Source organism: Amblyomma maculatum, chromosome 1 (genome assembly GCF_055883805.1).
Source record: "Amblyomma maculatum isolate TAMU_Amacu chromosome 1, ASM5588380v1, whole genome shotgun sequence".
Taxonomy (NCBI): Eukaryota; Metazoa; Arthropoda; class Arachnida; order Ixodida; family Ixodidae; genus Amblyomma; species Amblyomma maculatum.
The window spans coordinates 370699132-370718360 of NC_139344.1; the positions used below are offsets into that span (position 1 = coordinate 370699132).

At 45.2% G+C, this 19229-nt stretch overlaps 1 protein-coding gene across 1 annotated transcript in view; it reads right to left on the bottom strand.

Moving 5' to 3' along the window:
- Positions 1–12076: 12076 nt before the first annotated feature.
- Positions 12077–19229, bottom strand: part of LOC146208188 (uncharacterized) — a 52329-nt gene continuing 45176 nt past the window's right edge. Inside the window, exons 12-13 of the mRNA XM_084591831.1 lie at positions 17159–17222; positions 12077–14808 (exon numbers count right to left, since the gene is read on the bottom strand). Coding sequence (XP_084447957.1) covers positions 17174–17222 — 49 coding nt within the window. The 3' untranslated portion in view covers positions 12077–14808; positions 17159–17173. The remainder of the gene's footprint in view (positions 14809–17158; positions 17223–19229) is intronic.

The window sequence follows — 19229 nt, forward strand, 5'->3', positions numbered from 1 at the left end:
TTCATTTTGCACGCCTTAAATGAAGCATTGTCTTAAATACGCGTCCAGAATGCGAGAAATACACTTATAAAAATGGGTGTCTTTAGGCGAGTCACGTTTTTGCATCTCGTTACGGTGAATGCCATGGGAGGTCTCAGTAAAACAACAGTAGGGCTCTAGAACCATTCGATCACTGTGAGCCGAAAGGCGGCGCCGCTTTCGCGTATGGCTCACCCGAAACCATGTTGTCGCCATTGGATTGCATGATAAAACACGCACCACAGCCAGGCAGTTTCTCGGTATCGGCTTATATTTCTTTTCGTGTCGGTTTTTCGAATACATTTCTTTACTCAGAATGCAGGCTTATTCATTTTGCACGCCTTAAATAAAGCATTGTCTTTAATACGCGTCCAGAATGCGAGAAATACACTTATAAAAAAGGGTGTCTTTAGGCGAATAACGTTTTTGCATCTCGTTACGGTGAATGCCATGGGAGGTCTCAGTAAAACAACAATAGGGCTCTCGAACCATTCGATGACTGTGAGCCGAAAGGCGGCGCCGCTTTCGCGTATGGCTCACCCGAAACCATGTTGTCGCCATTGGATTGCATGATAAAACACGCACCACAGCCAGGCAGTTTCTCGGTATCGGCTTATATTTCTTTTCGTGTCGGTTTTTCGAAAACATTTCTTTACTCAGAATGCAGGCTTATTCATTTTGCACGCCTTAAATAAAGCATTGTCTTAAATGCGCGTCCAGAATGCGAGAAATACACTTATAAAAATGGGTGTCTTTAGGGCAAGTAACGTTTTTGCATCTCGTTACGGTGAATGCCATGGGAGGTCTCAGTAAAACAACAGTAGGGCTCTCGAACCATTCGAAGACTGTGAGCCGAAAGGCGGCGCCGCTTTCGCGTATTGCTCACCCGAAACCATGTTGTCGCCATTGGATTGCATGATAAAACACGCACCACAGCCAGGCAGTTTCTCGGTATCGGCTTATATTTCTTTTCGTGTCGGCTTTTCGAAAACATTTCTTTACTCAGAATGCAGGCTTATTCATTTTGCACGCCTTAAATAAAGAATTGTGTTAAATACGCGTCCAGAATGCAAGAAATTCGCTGATAAAAAGGGGTGTCTTTAGGCGAGACAAGTGTTTTGCATCTCGTTGGGGTGAATGCCATGGGAGGTCTCAGTAAAACAACAGTAGGGCGCTCGAACCTTTCGATGACTGTGAGCCGAAAGGCGGCGCCGCTTTCGCGTATGGCTCACCCGAAACGGTGTTGTCGCCATTGTATTGCATAATACAACACGCTACCAATGCAAGGCAGTTTCTCGGTTTCGACTTATATTTCTTTTCGTGTCGGTTTTTCGAATACATTTCTTTACTCAGAATGCAGGCTTATTCATTTTGCACGCCTTAAAATAAGAATTGTGTGAAATACGCTTCAAGAATGCAAGAAATTCGCTGATAAAAAGGTGTCTTTAGGCGAGACAAGTGTTTTGCATCTCGTTGGGGTGAATGCCATGGGAGGTCTCAGTAAAACAACAGTAGGGCTCTCGAACCATTCGATGACTGTGAGCCGAAAGGCGGCGCCGCTTTCGCGTATGGCTCACCCGAAACCGTGTTGTCGCCATTGGATTGCATTGTACAACACGCACGAATGCAAGGCAGTTTCTCGGTGTCGGCAAATAATTCATTTCGTGTCGATTTTTCGTATACATTCCTTTGCTCAGAATGCATTCTGATTTATTTTGCTCACATTAAATAAAGCATTGTCTTGAGTACGCGCCTACATAGCGAGAAATTCACTTACAAGAATGAGTGCCGTCAGGCCATAACAGCGTTTTTTGCATCTCGTTTGGCGTGAATGCCACTTAATGAGTGTCTTTAGGCCTGACAAGCGTTTTTCGTATCACGTTGAGGTGAATGCCATGGGAGGTTCAGTAAAACAACGTTAGGGGGTTCGAACTTTTGGAGGACTGTTAGGCGGAAGACGGTGTGTGTGTTGTGGCTATAGGATGAAGGAAGAGAAAATGCACGGGCCCGCTACTGGCCCTGTAGCTGAGCCATCTCCGCTGCCTAGTGCAGACAGAAGAGAAAATAGAGAACAAAGAAAAGGAAGAGGGAGAGAAAGACGCGCGCCGCAACAACAGCCGTCGTCAACCACCGAAGCGGTGGCGGCTGCAATGACGGCCTACAACAGATAAAAATTCGGACAGGCTAGCCCCCGCCGCAAACGGCGACGACCTACCTGTCCCAGCCCTATCTGGGGAGACCGCCTCTTTCGCGTATGGCGCACCCAAAACCGTGCAGGCGCCATTGTATTGCATGACTAAATGCGCGCGAACCTCAGGCGGTTTCCCGCTATTGGGTAGTGTTTTCTTTTGTACCGGCTCTTCGATAAAACGCATTACTCAGAATGGGCGCTTATTAATTCCACGTGTATTAAACAAATGTATGCCGGAAGTTAGCATAAATATAGCTTGAAATTCACACCTAATGTTGCGTGTCTTTATGCCAGTCAAGCGTTACCTCCCTTTGGATGAAGCGGAAGTCACGGGAGGTTCCGATAAGGCAATGTTCTCGTGTTCGAGTATTTGAAGCCCTCCCTGCATGTGAGTAGGAAGGTGGCGTCCCTTTCGCATACCGCTCATCCTAAAACGTGTTGGCTCCATTAGGCTGTAAGTTGAAATACACGCCTATGCTAGGGTGTTTCTTGGTGTTGGATAATAGTTTTAGTGCCGGTTGGCCGATTAAATTTCATTGCTCAGAATATCAGCCTCTTCTTAGTATCTGTGTTAATAAATTGATGTCTTAAGGACGCGGATATATAGCGAGAAAATCAAGGACAATAATGAGCGTCGTTTGTTAACCTCGGAAATTCTTCATCGCCTTTTCTCATGCATCGCTGTTCATAGCGTTGACCTATATACCTACTGCTGACGAAGTATTTTCAGCCTCTTACCTTTCAATAGTGACGCCTTCACAGCATTCGCTGTTTTATATACTTACAAATCTGTACCGCTATCCGCAACGTTCTCTTTGAGACCTTCATGTCAGTTGGCTGTGGGAGAGGCAGTAGACTTCTTCGTGAAGAGCTCTGACGCTCATCCGTGTACTTACCACTTAGGCCAAAGGTGTGGACTCTTTGTCACGCCACAGTAACATCGGGCAGTTGTGCCCGCAATCTTATTTATGACATCATTGCAATGCAAGTTCAACTCGAAATGCACTTCCACGCGCACAAGCAGGATTTATTGCCGCGTTGAACGTGCGTGCTCTGCATATATACAGTAACCACTCTTTTATTTGCATCTTCATGTGATAACAGACTGTTCCTTCGTCCTGTGAATTTCTCACAAGAAAAGCCGGTTGGGATACGATAATTAGTGGCGAGCGTGATAGAACTACATATTTTCATTAATTAGGCGCACTAGTGTTCTATAGCGATTTTAGCAGCGTTGACGAATGTCCAGACAGCCTGTCAGAGCAAGTTGGCGACTCTGAAACAGCAGTACTCGGTGAAGTTTCCACACACATTTGTTCCAGTACCTTGCTCCAATTCTGTATCTTTGAAGGCAGCCGTCAGCGCTGAACGTCTGTCGAAAATTGGGAGAATTGGAGGAAACATCAAGGGGAAAAACGTTAGTATTCGGGATATACTGGTAAGATAACTGAAGTCGTATTCTTTATCTCACAAGTTATTTCGCAGCATGTTATTGCGGAACATGCGTCTGTTTGAGGCAATCTGAATGATGCGCGCTGCATAAATATGTTCCTCCGTGCCAGTAATCCCGCGATTGGCGGCACTATCACTGTAAAGGAAAGGAAATCATCGCGCAGCTTGCGCCACGCAAAAGACTGAGCCGACTGGGTGGGTCCCCTGTTTGCAAATATCGCCCTCACATCGTAGCAGGCCTCTACACTGCAATGCTCGAGCGGACGTTTTCTGTTGATTTCATCTGTAAATGAAATTCTTAAAACACATTCCAAAGAAAAAGGTTGGACTGTCTTTCCAATTACTTTTACAGCTGATTAAAATTGATGAACACTAAAGTATTTGAGGGCATATTTGCTGCGCTCCTACAAACTTTTAACAACACTAAACTATTTAGGGGACTATTTCCTGCGTTCCTACAGCCTTCCCTTGTCGAGCGAGCTGTAGGGTCTGAAGCGCCTTAAGCTATTTGTGAGATTCAGTATAGTCTGGGGGACTTACGTCGATTCGTCTCATAAAAAAAATAGGCCAACATTAACAACTATTTAAAGGGGGCGCTAGACCAAAACAGCATTAATGTCACTGATGACGTTATGGTCGCGTGCGCAGGAAAGAAAATCTCCCTAAAAGCTACGAACTCGAGGCGCGATCACTTCCTCGTGCGGGGTATGCTTTCAGTGGGAAGATTATCCCATGAAATCATCCCATCTGCCCTCGGGGTGTATCCTCTGGCCTAGCGTGGGCGAGCATTCGCTGTAACCGCGCTAGTGAGTCGAACGACTTCGATTTTTCATCCTATATATATATATATATATATATATATATATATATATATATATATATATATATATATATATATATATATATATATATATATATATATATATATTGTCACGCACTTCCCGCGGTCCTTATTGAAGGAAGATGAGGTTTGGCGGAATAAGGAGAAGAGGACGAGGAAGCTGGGTCTGTCCGCTGTGGTGTGCTAATCTCCAGCGTATCCTACCATCTGTGTAAATAAACGTCGTAACAAGTGTGGTGGAGTTTGCGGGCTACAGATCACCACGGAACCTCTCCTACTTCGCCGGAGCAGAAGAATTCCTGGGCTACCCCCCCTTCGGACGGAGATGGCGCAAGCAGATGGTTCAACGCAGCACACGCCAGCAGCTCATCCGACCACCGCACAGCCTTATCGGGAACCCCGGCACTTCTATGGCAAGCCCTGGGAAGACGTGGATGACTGGCTCACCCACTACAATCGGGTGAGCAAATACAACCGCTGGGATGCGACTACCAAGTTGGCGAATGCGGTATTTTTTTCTTGAAGAAACTGCGCTAACATGGTTTGACAATCATGAAGCATCTCTTACCACCTGGGATTGCTTCATGGAAGAAATGAGAGCGGGATTTGGTGATGCCGATGCTCGAAAAAAGAGCGCAGAACAGACTCTGGCTCAACGAGCGCAAGTACCGGGGGAGACCTGCACAACTTACATAGAAGAAGTCCTCAAGTTGTGCAGAATAGTTGATGTTCGGATGTCTGAGGAAGACAGAGTGGGTCATCTCCTGAAAGGAATAGCGCAAGACGTGTACAACTTTCTTATCTGCAAGGACGACTTGAATACCACCGCTGATGTAAGACGACACTGCCGCACGTTTGAATCTTTGAAGCGACGCCGTATCATTCCGAAGTTTAGTCGGCTGCCTAATGTGACAACTGTCGCTAGTGTGGATGTGTCTGAAACGACAAGCCTGGCAGATACAATTCGTCAGATCGTCCGCGAAGAGCTTCGGAGGCATCAAGGTATTGGGGGCCACGTCACACCCGTCTACAGGAGCACCTCTTCGTCTGACAGCCCATCTTCTACCTGTTATGATCCCTCTGCTACGTCTCCTTCGGACACCCGATGCTCTGCTGCTCATCGCCCGAACACCCAGCCTCTCAACATCAACGCCTACAACAGCGAGCACTCTCGTCCTCCTCGTCGACCACATCCAGAGCATGAAACGTTTAATACAAGCGACGACGAACCTTATTCATCGAATGAACGTGAGCCGCCAGTGTGTTATGCCTGTGGGATGATCGGCCACACTTCCCGCTTTTGCCGCAACCGTCGTCCGTACCAGCAGTATCGCCGACAGTGGGTGAACTCCCGTACAAGGCTTCCTGCTGAAAATGATGATTCATATAGAAGAACACCTGGCCGGAATGAGTACAGATCAACAGCTAGCCGACAGGAACGCAGAATGGTGCTGAACCGAAACGAATCACCGGCCTCTGACCGTAGCCTGACACCACCATCTCGGCGCCTACGACAATCCCCTTCTCCCCGACGACGTTCGCCACCTCCGGGAAACTAGTGAGTGCGGCCGATGGAGGTGAGGTCGCAAATGATTCTAGCTTACCCATACCTCTGCCCGTTTCGATGTTAAAGAACCGAATTGAAGTGTTTATGGACGGTGTACGTGCTATGGCGTTGTTGGACACAGGTGCAACTATTTATAAGTCTCGCTTTTAAAAACTGCCTTGGTCGTAAAATTATGTTTGCTTGGGATAGTACGACAACATTATGTGGTGTTGGTGGAGAACCGCTTAACCCACTTGGAGTCTGTTCCGTGAATCTTGTTATCGCCGGCCACACATTCCGAACTGAATTCGCAGTACTTACTCGATCAACGCATGACGTAATTCTTGGACTCGATTTTCTGGAGCAATGTGGGGCCACTCTCGACTTTCGCAATGGAGACATTTCTGTGAGCACTCGAATTGAATCTGCTTTGCGTGAAAATTCGCGGACCCATCCTAGCACGCTTTCGGTTTCGGAAGACATAGTCATTCCTGCAATGCCAGCAGAGTTTATACGAGTTGTTAGTTCCAGCTGTGCCAGTGATGCGTTCGACGCTGTGGTTGAACCACTCACCCTCAACTGCGCGAAGAAAAGTATTCTGATTCCCCGCTGCATCATCTCAGTCATGAATGGCCATTCTTCTTTGTGGACGACTAACTGCTCTAACGAATCTGTTGTATTACCACGTGGTCTAAAACTTGCCAACTTTGACGAAGACACTTTTAAATCAGTGGCCGTGCTCAGCACAGACAATTCCCAGCCTACCGCATGCTCAGAAGAAGATGAGACAAAATTTCTTGCCATGATTGACAAATCCCTGCCAACAAGTGACCATCACAGTTAAGTGGAAGTTCTGGCGAAACGTACTGCGGCTTTCGATTTCTCTCGGGACTCGCCACCACGGATTCCCATGTCCCGTACCCAGTACCTCCACCACACTTGTTACGACGTTTATTTACACAGATGGTAGGATACGCTGGAGATTAGCACACCACAGCGGACAGACCCAGCTTCCTCGTCCTCTTCTCCTTATTCCGCCAAACCTCATCTTCCTTCAATAAGGACCGCGGAAAGTGCGTGACAATATATATATATATATATATATATATATATATATATATATATATATATATATATATATATATATATATATATATATATATATATATATATATATATATATATATATATATTTTTTTTTTTTTTTTTTTTTGCCGGCTGACTTATTGTTGTTGCGGTAAGATATGCCTAAGTTTGCGCACGTGCTGTTCCTTTGTTCGCAAGACCACGGTTGCCGTTTGTAGGTGTGCGCTCGGTAGCGCGTGCGAGTGCGAGGTGAGGTCAGCTGTTTGCACAGTTAGCCGCGAAGTTGTCTCCCTATTTGAACCTCATATGTTTTAGGTGATTTTTAAGTTTTTTATCGATGGGTCTGGTGCATGTTCTGGTGCTGCAAAGATCATGTGGACATTGGTTCTGATTTACACTGGGCTCTCTGGCGTACTGCTCTCCCTGAATTACCGATAAGTATAACTACATTTAACATTGTAAGACCTGAGCTTGGTTGCTGTACGTAGGTGTCCGACATTCCTGCCGGCAGTCTTCTTTAAGTATAATACTTGCTCGCTGGCTGGGGTGCTGAATTGATGCAATAGCATTTCAGTCTACATTTCGAAAAAAAAAAAAAGACTCGGCAGCGTCCTGCGTCTGTCGCAAAAATTTATGATTGGTTTAGAGGGCATCCTGCGTGTGTTACGAAAATCTCTAGTTGGTCGATATAATCTCACTCCAGCGGCCAATGAGCACTCGCAAAGACTGCGTGATCAATTAGAAAAGCCGTCTACACAGCCCAATTTCAATCAATCAACACTCGGAAAGGAAGCCGACACGTCACGAACCTCTCTATCAGTGATAAAATTTCGTAGCAAATTTCTGGTTGACATGGCTCCACTTATACCACTTGTAGATACCTAAATCTGAACATAAGCTGAGAAGGCTTTTTGCGAAGTATGGAATAGTGCATGAAACAGTAAAACGCTTTTTATTTTTTGATACACATATAGGGACAAAAAACGCACCTTGATAATGGGTGGGCGAACTTCAGAAGAAGTATACTCCCCGTTTTCAAAAGTACGGACCTAAAATAAAAATAAAAGATGGATGGAGCACCTGATAGCCGAATAATCAGATCATGGACCGCGTAACCAGACGTTAAACTCCGCTAAGTGGCCACTGTAGGCAATTAGTGCGGGACTTGATTAGCTGTTTAGAAGCTGGAATGATCAAAAGAGTTCCGGCTTTGAAAACGTATCATAAAGGCGGGAAAGTGCGGCCTATGGGGAACGCGATGATTTAAACTATTATCACCGTAGATGTTTCCAGCAGATATATATATATATATATATATATATATATATATATATATATATATATATATATATATATATATATATATATATATATATATATATATATATATATCTGCTGGAAACATCGCATGAAAAAAAAAAAAAAAAAAAAAATATATATATATATATATATATATATATCTTTTTGTGCGGATTTCAAAACTGCAATTCTCTTTACCTTATGTGATATAGTTGTTAATCACATTTTCCCTTCCGTTAAGTCATCCCTGGGCATCTGTAATTGCTGCGAAAGAGTATACTTTTACATTAGCCTATAAACACAGCCTTCACCAGTGGAATAAATAATTTGTCATTTTTTAAACATGCCCAGTACTGATGGAAATAAAGCGAAAAATGTGAGAGCAGCGTAAATAAATATGGCTGTTACAAAAATGCCAAGGTATGTCGAAAACTCTACGTACCCATTATTTTGTTTTCGCGAAGCGTTCATTTCAGTATTATGAGAATCAGAAATATTGAAGCTATAATATGCGTTCGTGTAATTTCGGTCGAAATTGTGGTTTCTACTCGCGGTGATCAAATCAGAGAACGGCCGACAACGTCCACACTCACACCAACTTGAAATCGAAAGGAGCGATTGCGAGTTATTTGACTGCACTTCCCTATTTTCCTTATAGCCGGGAATTACGCTACACCAGAAGAGAAAAAAAAACTTCGCAGACCCAAGTTCACCTTAATAGTCTGATGTGACAGCGCTAAAGAATCCGTATAGTCGCTTGGAAGAGTCCGAAGCACCACCTCGAAGACATTCACATGCGCCTGCCACGGCAGCATCCTGGTTAGGGCGCTCCGGCGCGGAATCGAATTCTGGTCGGGGTAGCAGCTTTCCGATGGAGGCGAAAAGCAAGTCTTCCGTGTGCTGAGCGGTGGAGTGCACGTTAAGAACCCCAGGCGGAGTCCTTCACGGCGTCTCTCATAACCCGAATCGCTTTGGGACTTTAAACCCTATAAACAAAGCGACGTTCACATGCCTCTCTTAACGTAAACTGCTTTTTAACTTGAAAATACGATCGTGCTTCGATGGCGTTGGAGTAGAGCGTTTGTTTCCGGGCCAAAGGGTCTGAGGTTCGATTCCATCATCTAACCACCCATATTTTCTAACAAAGCGACGTCACTATGCACTACATCTGATAACATCACGACCGATTTTGAGCAATTACAATTTCTCAGTCAGGCCGGCGCTGTTCAGCAGCGTTTAACACACGCATGCCTGTGTCGGAGGGTGCACGAAGCCATAAAATTAACTGAAGCCACATTGCAAAGTAATATAGGTGATTCCGCAGATGTTTGCCACCGACCAAGCACCGGCGCGAGAGTGAGGGTGAAGTTTGGCGGCAGTCGGGGTACTTTAGGCTTAAGCGTCGCGAGATAACAGCGCTGCTATGTTGTCTGCAGTCGCTCAAGCTCCCTGAGCCGTGCTTCCTTTACTTCTTTGGCTGTGATCCCCTCTGTGATTGGCGAAATACATACTCAGGGATAATTATCTGTCCCTGGGTTATCACAGCGAACATTCAATGAATTTTCCACGCTATAATGGTTAGAAGGTTGCAACACTGACGTATACAGAGTGCGGGTAGCAAAGCGAACAAATTACGGTTGTACTTACCGTTTTTACTATTCCGGATGAAGATGTGGTAACGGTTCGTGCCACGAAGTCAAGTTGTCGTACTAATGAGGCAATTCCGACAACACCGCACATGGAAGACAGGTCGGCAGTGGCACTTTCGTAATTTTTTCCGTGGTTGGTGTCAGTCATAAAGATAATTAGCAAGAAGTTGCCGATCTTAGCCTTTCAGGCCATGATAGTAAGTGAGACCCTAAATTGATTAAGCTATAGCTTGAACCAAACTACAAGGCCCCAGCTAATACAGACTCCTCACTCTGGAGGTAGAATTTCACTAGTCCCAAGAATCAAGCCCACGTTTCAACAACGTTCTCTAAAGCTAAGAAAATGGTATCAGAGAAGCACACTAAAGGGACAGCCGTGCTGTTGTCGTGACACAGCAGCGCAGAATGTTACAGCCCCGTCTGGACTATTCTCGCCAGCTGAGGAAATAGAAGCGCGTGGTCTTATCTTCGACCATTATTCGCACATGCTACTACTGAGGCTAAATCAGCACTTTGCTTCTTTCTATCTGGCAGATTGCGGTCTTTTATCTAGGCCTTGAGCTCCTCCCTTATCGCACAGTGATGCTTGGCTTGGCAGTATCAGCAAGAATGCATGCTTTAACTGACTAGGAGCTTCGGAACGTTACTTCAATATAAAAGTTCGCACACAGCAAGGAATTGCAGTATCCGATTCAGTCATCGGATCAGCCTTCAGGAACTTCATGAGTTGAACAATTTACCAGTGTGATGATCCGTTTCCTTAAAGAGTGCTTACTGCAAATATTACTGGGAGGAAGGAAGCAGATTTGCTTATTCATTCGTTTCGCCCTTCTGCTAAAACGAATAATGTCGAAGCACTTCACTCGAGTTCATTAAGCTCAAGAGAGGGTGAAAGAGCTAGATACTAGAGAAATACTTTTACGCAGCGTCAAGCGCCGAATGTATTCTTCACCGAAGTCTCTAAGCGATACCACCAGAATGACCCCGGCGCTACTATGGCCCTGGGTAGCGGGGTATAAATGTTTTTTCCTCCTCCTCCTCTACGACGCTCAAAACGAGCATTGTAGCGTTGTTCAAGAAGCGAAGGCTAGCGCGGTCTCAACGCTCTTCAAAACGCTTATAGAACAAGTTAGGCTAGAGCGAGGTAAGAAAAAAAATTATGGGTCACTGATTCCGATACTCGGTAATGCTAAATTTGAGCGTAGCTGCATACCTCTGTGCGTACTGAGTGTTCCGCGGCCGTTAGGGAGCACGGTAGATTCCGGCCCTCATTCCGCCCTCATGTCTAGCTTCCCTCTTCGCGCTCCGAGACATCGCCCCTTCAATACTCTCGTCGCCTGGATTCTAGTGCATGACTTTTGCCTTACCCTCCTACTCCGTTTTTCGCTTAACCCTCCTCCTGTACCTTTCTCCTCCGCTTGCTTCGTCATGCTCCCTTCAGTGCAACCGTGCTTTCATCATCCATTGTGGTTCGAGTTGGATCTCTTTTATCATCAGCTGTGCTCCTCGTTCACTCCACCTCTCCTGCCACCGAGCCCATGCCGTTCAACCTAAAACCGAGCGTCCAAGAGCTGTGTTATGGAAGAACGTTCAACGTCGCATTTAGAATGAAATCCACTGCTAAGGCTGCGAAATGTGTGCGTAGAGCACTGCCAACTCGCACCGATGCACTGCACGCAAGGCTACGGGCAGACCACCGTTCGGTGCCTGCCTGAAAAGGAAGGAGTAGATGTGGCTGGCCTACCGCATGCGGACCGATGCATCGGCGGGCGGCAGTAGCCAATGCGAGCGCGGAGAGCGCCTTCGTCACGGTGACGTAGAAGTGCGCTTCTAGGACCGAAGGTGTGGAGGGTTGGCCTGCTAGCGTAAATGCCGCCATCCGCCCTAGAAAAATGCGCTAAAATTGCTTCTTCAGGTACATAACAAGCCCTGGGGTAGAGGAATGAGATGTGGTCTTTTAATGCAGGGGCATGTAGAGAGCCGTAGGATCGAGAATTTCACTATGTCGTTTATTCAACAACCTTTTATCGGAAAATGGTGTTACTTATGAAATTAATAAGAAATTGTGACTCGGAAGTTATGTCTATAAGTATATAATTATGTCTTGTACAGCGGACCTTGGTTAATAATAATAATAGAGTATATCTGAATTGGCGTTTCACTCGTCCATGCAGGGAACGTTTAACTCGCTGCTCCAGAGCGGTTGAAGCCCACGCTTACGCGGCCGACTGAATCACGCGTTTTGGTTGACCGAATCATGCGTCAGTGAGCGCAAGACAGGTACTCAGATGTTGGTCGGTGCAAGTTCTGCGCAGCATGTGAAGAACCATAACAAATATGGACGTAAAAGTTGCACTGGGTTATACCTGCGCAATTTGTTTCAAAGCTGATAGGTGACAAAACACCAGCAGATTCCTGTAACAAAATTATGTGGGCAAGAGAAACTGTGCGGCATGCGGGATCCTGGAAACTTGGTCTTTCGTACCTCTTTGGCTATTTGTGAATGCTGAACGCATCAGGTTCAAGGCAGTTTTGCTAAACAGATTTATTTAAGTACGACTCCATCCTATACTATTAACGCGGGGTATGCTGATATTACACTGTCAACGAAAGGACCTACCGTTCAGCTAACGTGCTACTGCGCTAAAAGTAGCGGCATGTGTTTTGTTCACGTTTCAATCATATGGTTCTTTGGCACTCGAAAAATGCTGTTCGCGGAATGTTGCTGCAATATTTTAGCATCCTGTCTGGACTCAATTTTGAAATTGCCCGCTTTCGCTTCTCTGACAGATTTGGCAGATACACAGGCACAGCAGTTTGAAGAGCAGAGCTTGTGGAAGCCAGGCAGTGACCGTGCTTTTAAGTTGAGATTGGTTTAGGGTGCGCAGAAAGTGCTAAACGAGAACGGCATTCTGCGTCGTCTCAAGTGGTCTCGCTCACAAGCTGCGTTTTTAAGCGCTTATTTCTGATTGAACGCATACATTCTACTATGTTGAGGAAATAATGAACAAATTATGGGCTAAAGTAGACAAGCAATTTGAGCTCCCTTTAATTATTTGCGAAACAAGAATAGCGGTGATTTAGCGCTGTTTTGATGAAGATTGATCAGGTGGCTTTTGAATGGGGGAGGTGTGGCGCAGTATGTCTCGAAAGTGTCCGAACTCCTTGGACTTAATATTTTCTGCTATTCATCTTTGCTTATGCCGACCTAAAACAAGCGGCTATTGCATAAATCAGAGAATGATGGGTTGGCTCAGTTTGTCGCGTATGTCTAAGTGTGCGGACAGGCTGAGTAAAAGCTGCGTCAAGGATAGTGCGGATCAAGTCGCCTGGATGGAAAATGTTGACTCTCTCGATCCGCTGGGTGACAATACACGTAAACGCGATCAGGTCTGTTTGGGCACTCTTTCTTTTCAACGCGATGTAATAAAGTAAAGTATATATCAAAGCCGTTGCGGCTATCTGAGCGCTCTTCGGTGCACCACTTTTCATTTACTCAGGCTGACAAGTCAGTACAGATCACTGAACTCTTTCTGTGAGGTCATACGCTATTTTGTATTCTCTTTTGTTTTACGTTATCATTGACGCAAACACTTAGAGAACATGTCTAGGAAGCAAACTTACAAACCATAACAATCAAAGTGAATAGCTCCGGGGCTCAAACTTTTCTCCTTTCTTTTTGGTCGCACCACAAAAGCTAACCTAGAGAAAGGCATACATACATTGAGCAATGTGTAAATAAATAAAACAAAACATGTAGATTCATGATAGTCAATTGTGATAGTCAAAAAGGGCCTTGTCGGTGAAAAAAAAAAGAAAAAAAGCTGGGAACGAAACTGAAGAACTAATATTTTCAAGGCGGCAGCTGTCCCACTGTGTCACAGTGTCATCTTGCTCATGACGACCTTGACATGTACAGTCTTTATCTGCCAGTTCGCTGCCTCTAGATGGCGTTGCTGACACTGTCTGTGCTTGAGATTATAGGTAACTGCATGTACGTCTACGCAGTATATTTGATTCAGTGTTTGCTCTAACGCGCAAAAAGAAGTAGGGCATCTCTGTTTCACTCAACTCACCCTCTATAACAAACAGAGATGGGAAGGTAATCTGGCACACGTGCGAAGGCTTCAAGCGCGGTGGAGAAGTCGCCATTCGATCAAGTGGAAGAGATAGGGGCCATATCGAACTCTAAGCGCGGGTGGTCGCAGCGCGCCTTGCTATCTTTTGGCACGCGTCGCTGGTCGAACCAACGGCAGAGGAGCAAAGACGAAAACGACGCACAACTGTCAAAACGAGCGCGTTCAGCCGCTCAATTTCAAGATGCCTAAGTAGTAGTAGTGGTGGTAGTAGTGTCTTATAGCTTGTAACGATGACGACGTCTCAACACAACACTGCGTCGCACTGCGCACAACACAACAAACTGCGCTAAATCTTCTTCACCGAGCCTCGTAATGTGTCGGGTTGTGGGAAAGGTGGCCCGTGAGAAGGTCTTCCCTTAAGGTCCGTGTTCTTATGACCAGATGCTGATTTCCAATGTAGATATGTGCAGCGCTTCTTTGCTGTGCTTTCCTGCCTCCTTCCTGTTGGTCCTTGGTTCTGCCTTCGACCAATGTGACTGTTGACGCTACTGACGTCACAAACTCCGAGCGTGCAGGCCTCTGTCCTCGTGTCCGGAGTCATGGATCGGAGGAGCCCAGTCTTGAAGCTGCTTTGGCACAATTCAGCTCTGCAAAGTCAGCAATAAACGCTTGCATTTACGACTGACCAGGCGCCTATTAATCAGTTAACTTGCTCTGAGCGAATATAGCGAATGAACGCGTTTAAAAGCTACATTTTTATGATTCTTTGTTCTTTCATCCGTCTGTTGCTTTCTCTCCCCTGTGACCAAGTCAAATGCGCAAATTACCGCCTGCTCTACGTAAAGATCATCGTTTCCTATTTCTTATAAGTTTTAGTTCATCACGGCACCATGAATTTAGGTTCAGCCAAAAACGCAAGATTTTGTATCACCAATAATAATGATGTTGAGAAGGTTAAACGTGCATTAAAAACGGAATTATTCTACTGGAAATCCGGCAAAACTCCTAAGGCGTGCCCACAGGCAGCGCTCGCTACGTGGCTCTTTTGTGCATGCAAGAATCGCCACCAGAACGCTGGATGGCGCCACATGTTGGCTAGCTGAGCACATTCTGCTGCGAGAGGGCGAGCAGTGTGTGTGTTATGAAAATTTACTTTCTTTGTTGCTATGACTTAAGGCAATATGTCATCGCGATAAACAAAAACGTTTCTATGCAGTGAATTAATATCGACAAGTGCATCACGAAAGTATTGAACGGCTCGCTTATCTTTTACGGTGTCTTTGAGAAAAGGACACCAGGGTTTATAGAGAAGTATAACGAAAGAGGTTTTATATATACAGTGTAATAGAATTAATGCATGAACTTCTCGGTGTCTTGATAATGAGCAGTCTTTGTCCAATTGGACTACATAACCATCGATTGCGCAGACTACCCCTATGCATGGAATGCTGATGTGAGCAGCATGAAATGTTTGTTGTATTGCAGCTACCCCATCACTTTACTCGCCGTCCTGGACAATAGCACCAAAGAAACACGCATAACAGAAAGTGAATTTCTTCAATTCTTATAATTTCTTTCGATGTCTATCAAGCATGAGCACGGCTCATCACGCTTGCATCACTGCGATGGAGTAGTTAGGCGTAGCTCGGAATGCATTGCTACGTTTTTTGGCTAACGTTGCTTGGGACATGTCTGTCGGAGAAGAACCAGTCATAAAGGTTAACAGGGTGAGGGTTCAGGCTAGTGGGTATGCGTTATGTTCCAAAGCGCAGCAAGAACACAAGGGACCGACACAGGTGCTAAACTTCTACTAAGGTTTCCCTTGGAGCTCACAACATGAAGATAAAGCAGTACGTGTGAGATTCACATAAAAACATAAACCACGTTTCACCGGTTGGCACACTGCCCTGAATCTAAGAATGTTATGTATCTTTTTGTCAGCGACAATAGCGGATTACTGACACAACTTTCAGGTCGGGCTCTTTCGATTGCGGCAGCGCGATAATTTATCTCTTTAATCTATGTGTATTTCTGTCAATCCCCTCGCATGTTTTAAAGGAAGGCTTGCATTTATGATCACCGCCGTGCTTGTCCAAATTGCTGAACCGGCAGAGATGGCAGGATGGCGGTTCCCTCAATTTGGGGCTGCGTGGCCGTGATCATAGATGCAAGCCTTGCTTTAAAAAATGCGAGTGATTGGCAGAAATGCGGATAGATTAACGAGAGAAATTACCGAGGCCGCCGCAATCGAAAGAGCTGGACCTGAAAGCTTTGTCAGAAGTTCGTCATTGCCACTGAAAAAAAAAGAGATTTGACATTTTTATATTCAGGGCAGTGTGCCAACCGGTGAAACGTGTTTATTTCTTTATTTTACTTTTTTTTTTACAAAGTACCTTGTTTAATCTCGCACGTAGTGTTTTATCTTCATGTGCAAATTTTGTGAGCGCCAAATAAAACCTTAGTGGAAGTTTAGCGGCTGTGTCTGTCCCTTGTGTTATTGCTCACGAAGGATATTGCAACATTTAACACTAAGTGCGAAAAAAGGTGCTGTACCATAACCAAACAGCGACTTAAAGCATGCTTATCCTAGAAACAACAAATTAGTTAGCCGCCTTGAAAGTATAGTTATAAGCGGCGTTGTGCGGTAGCCTAGTTGGTGAAGCTATGCCTACACATTTTCTCTGTATCAGACATAGGAGCTCATGGAATGATAAAATAATGATAACCGGAATGATGACTTTTTTGTTCTTGCAAAATAAACTTGATTGATTGATTTAATAATTGATTGATTGATTGATTGATTGATTGATTGATTGATTGATTGATTGAAAATGGCGGTTGCTCTGATCAGCACAGCTAGAGCTCGCCAACTTGCTATGTGTACACAAACAGTCATCTGGCTAAGTTAAAATAATAAAAAAAGATAAGCACAGCACAGTTTTCATTGAATGGCTATCCTATAAAAAAAAATACCGGGTAAGAAAGGGATTTACTTACATATTTAAGCTAATATCAAACTTTTATCCACCGGTCGATCGAATACTCCATTGATGCCAGCCACCTGAAAAAAAAAAAAAATAAAGCGATCACTGCTAAGTTTAGCAGCCCTCCATACCATTCGTGTTATGTCGACGGTGTAATTAGGGATCGCGAGATATCTAATCACGCGATAGACGTTCGTGTCCTGCAGATATGACTGAAAAGGATAGGTAGGGAAAATGCGAAACTGTCGGGAAGCAGTCTGTGCAAATTGAACCGGAATATTTTTTCCCCCTTGGGCAAAAAAGGAAGGTAAGGAAGGCCAGGGGAGTACACCAGAGGAGCGACCGTTGGTTTCAAAGTGAAGAGCAAAATGACTCGTCTTAATCATCGTCGGCTCTTCTCTCGAAAGCAATCTGTCATTGAACTCCGCTGAACGTAGAACCGTTTTATTTTTGGCGTGCTCCTCGAGATGATCACTTTCCTGCTGATGAGAAATGAACGCGTTTTTCAAGACGTGATCCGTGCTGATCCGGTCTTGATGGCTATGGTCCGCCATCTTTGCTTTCTCCCTGAGGCCAGAGAGCGGGATTACGGAAAAAGATGTCGTCAAATGTGCAAAGCCCCCCCCCCCCCCCCCCCCCCCTCTCTCTTTTTTTATTGCCGAGTGCAGGTGATCAAAGAACTCAGTCAATCCAGAAGAAGTAATGATCGTAATGATTATTTTGATTATCCCTGCCTCACAGCTTCGTAGCACAGATTTCATTCGAATAGACGCTAAGAACATCATCAGGGGAGGCTAGTCATAGAATAAAGGCTACAAAAACCTAGAAGATTCTTTTATTATTAAATGTGTCTTATGAAAACACAGAGGATTGTGCAGCGACGTGACGAGGGGCCGTATTCTATAAGTATATATTGTAATTTCAAGTCAGTGTGGGCCGCTCTTCGGGTATTAGTCACTATTGTTCGATGCAGCTGCGGCTTTAAATTGTCCTTGGGAAGTGATGGAACCATGGCTCAGTAACGATTGTACCACGTCACAGGCTGCAAATTATAGCCGATGTTTAACTAGTGCGTGCGACGTGTGGCGAGTGCTATTGCCGGCATGGGCCCTCGCTACGCTGTGATTTCCATGAATGACCAGTAACTGCTTTCGCATGGTTCTGCTTTTACGTTTACTTCTCGGATTAAAAAAGAAAAAGAAAAATGGATTTGTATTCATAGAGAATACGCCCCCAGGCTACAGCCATGCTACACGTGGACAGCTGGAATGAAACCTGCCATTACATTTTCTTTCTTTCTTTATTCAATACTGCGAACCTTGTAGAGGTCCAAGCAGGGTGGTAACATGGCAACAACAATAATAACAAAGGTAATAAACATCAAAGTGTGGAGAAAGGCAATAATGAATCATTCCAGTCGGTTACTGTGCCATATGACTGCCGAGCTGGCACTTTGACACTTTGCCGAGCTGGTAACCTCATGCATTAAGTTTCCAGCTCAAAGGTTCTACACATGCTCAAGACACTTAGAGACCTCCAGTACTAATCTTTCCACATGACTTTCTCACTTCCCTCCGTTGAGCTCTGAGCCTTTTTTACTCCCGACGAACAGAATGCGCCGTCGTTTAAGAATGAGTCTGCACAGGTCGTAGGCGGCAAGCAACCCTTACGGATTTTCAAGAGATACTCTATAGCCTGCTAATAAGTTTTTCATGAACTTTCTTAAGGTATGTTTTAAGGAAAGGCTCACAGAGAGAGTTGGTTGGTTGGTTGGTTGGTTGGTTCATAGGAAGGGAAAGGCGCAGTATCTGTCACACTTGCTCTGTGGACACCTGAACCGCGCCGTAAGGGAATGGATGAAGGTGGGAGTGAAAGTCGATAGAGAGAAAGGGGAGCCGTAGTGGAGGGCTACGGAGTAATTCGACCACCTGGGGATCTTTAACGTGCGCTAACATCGCACAGCACACGGACGCCACTTCGTTTCGCCTCCATCGAAACGCAGCCGCCGAGGTCGGGTTCGAACCCGGGTACTCCGGCACAGTAGTCGGGCGTCTTACCACTGCACCACCCCGGCGGGGCAACAC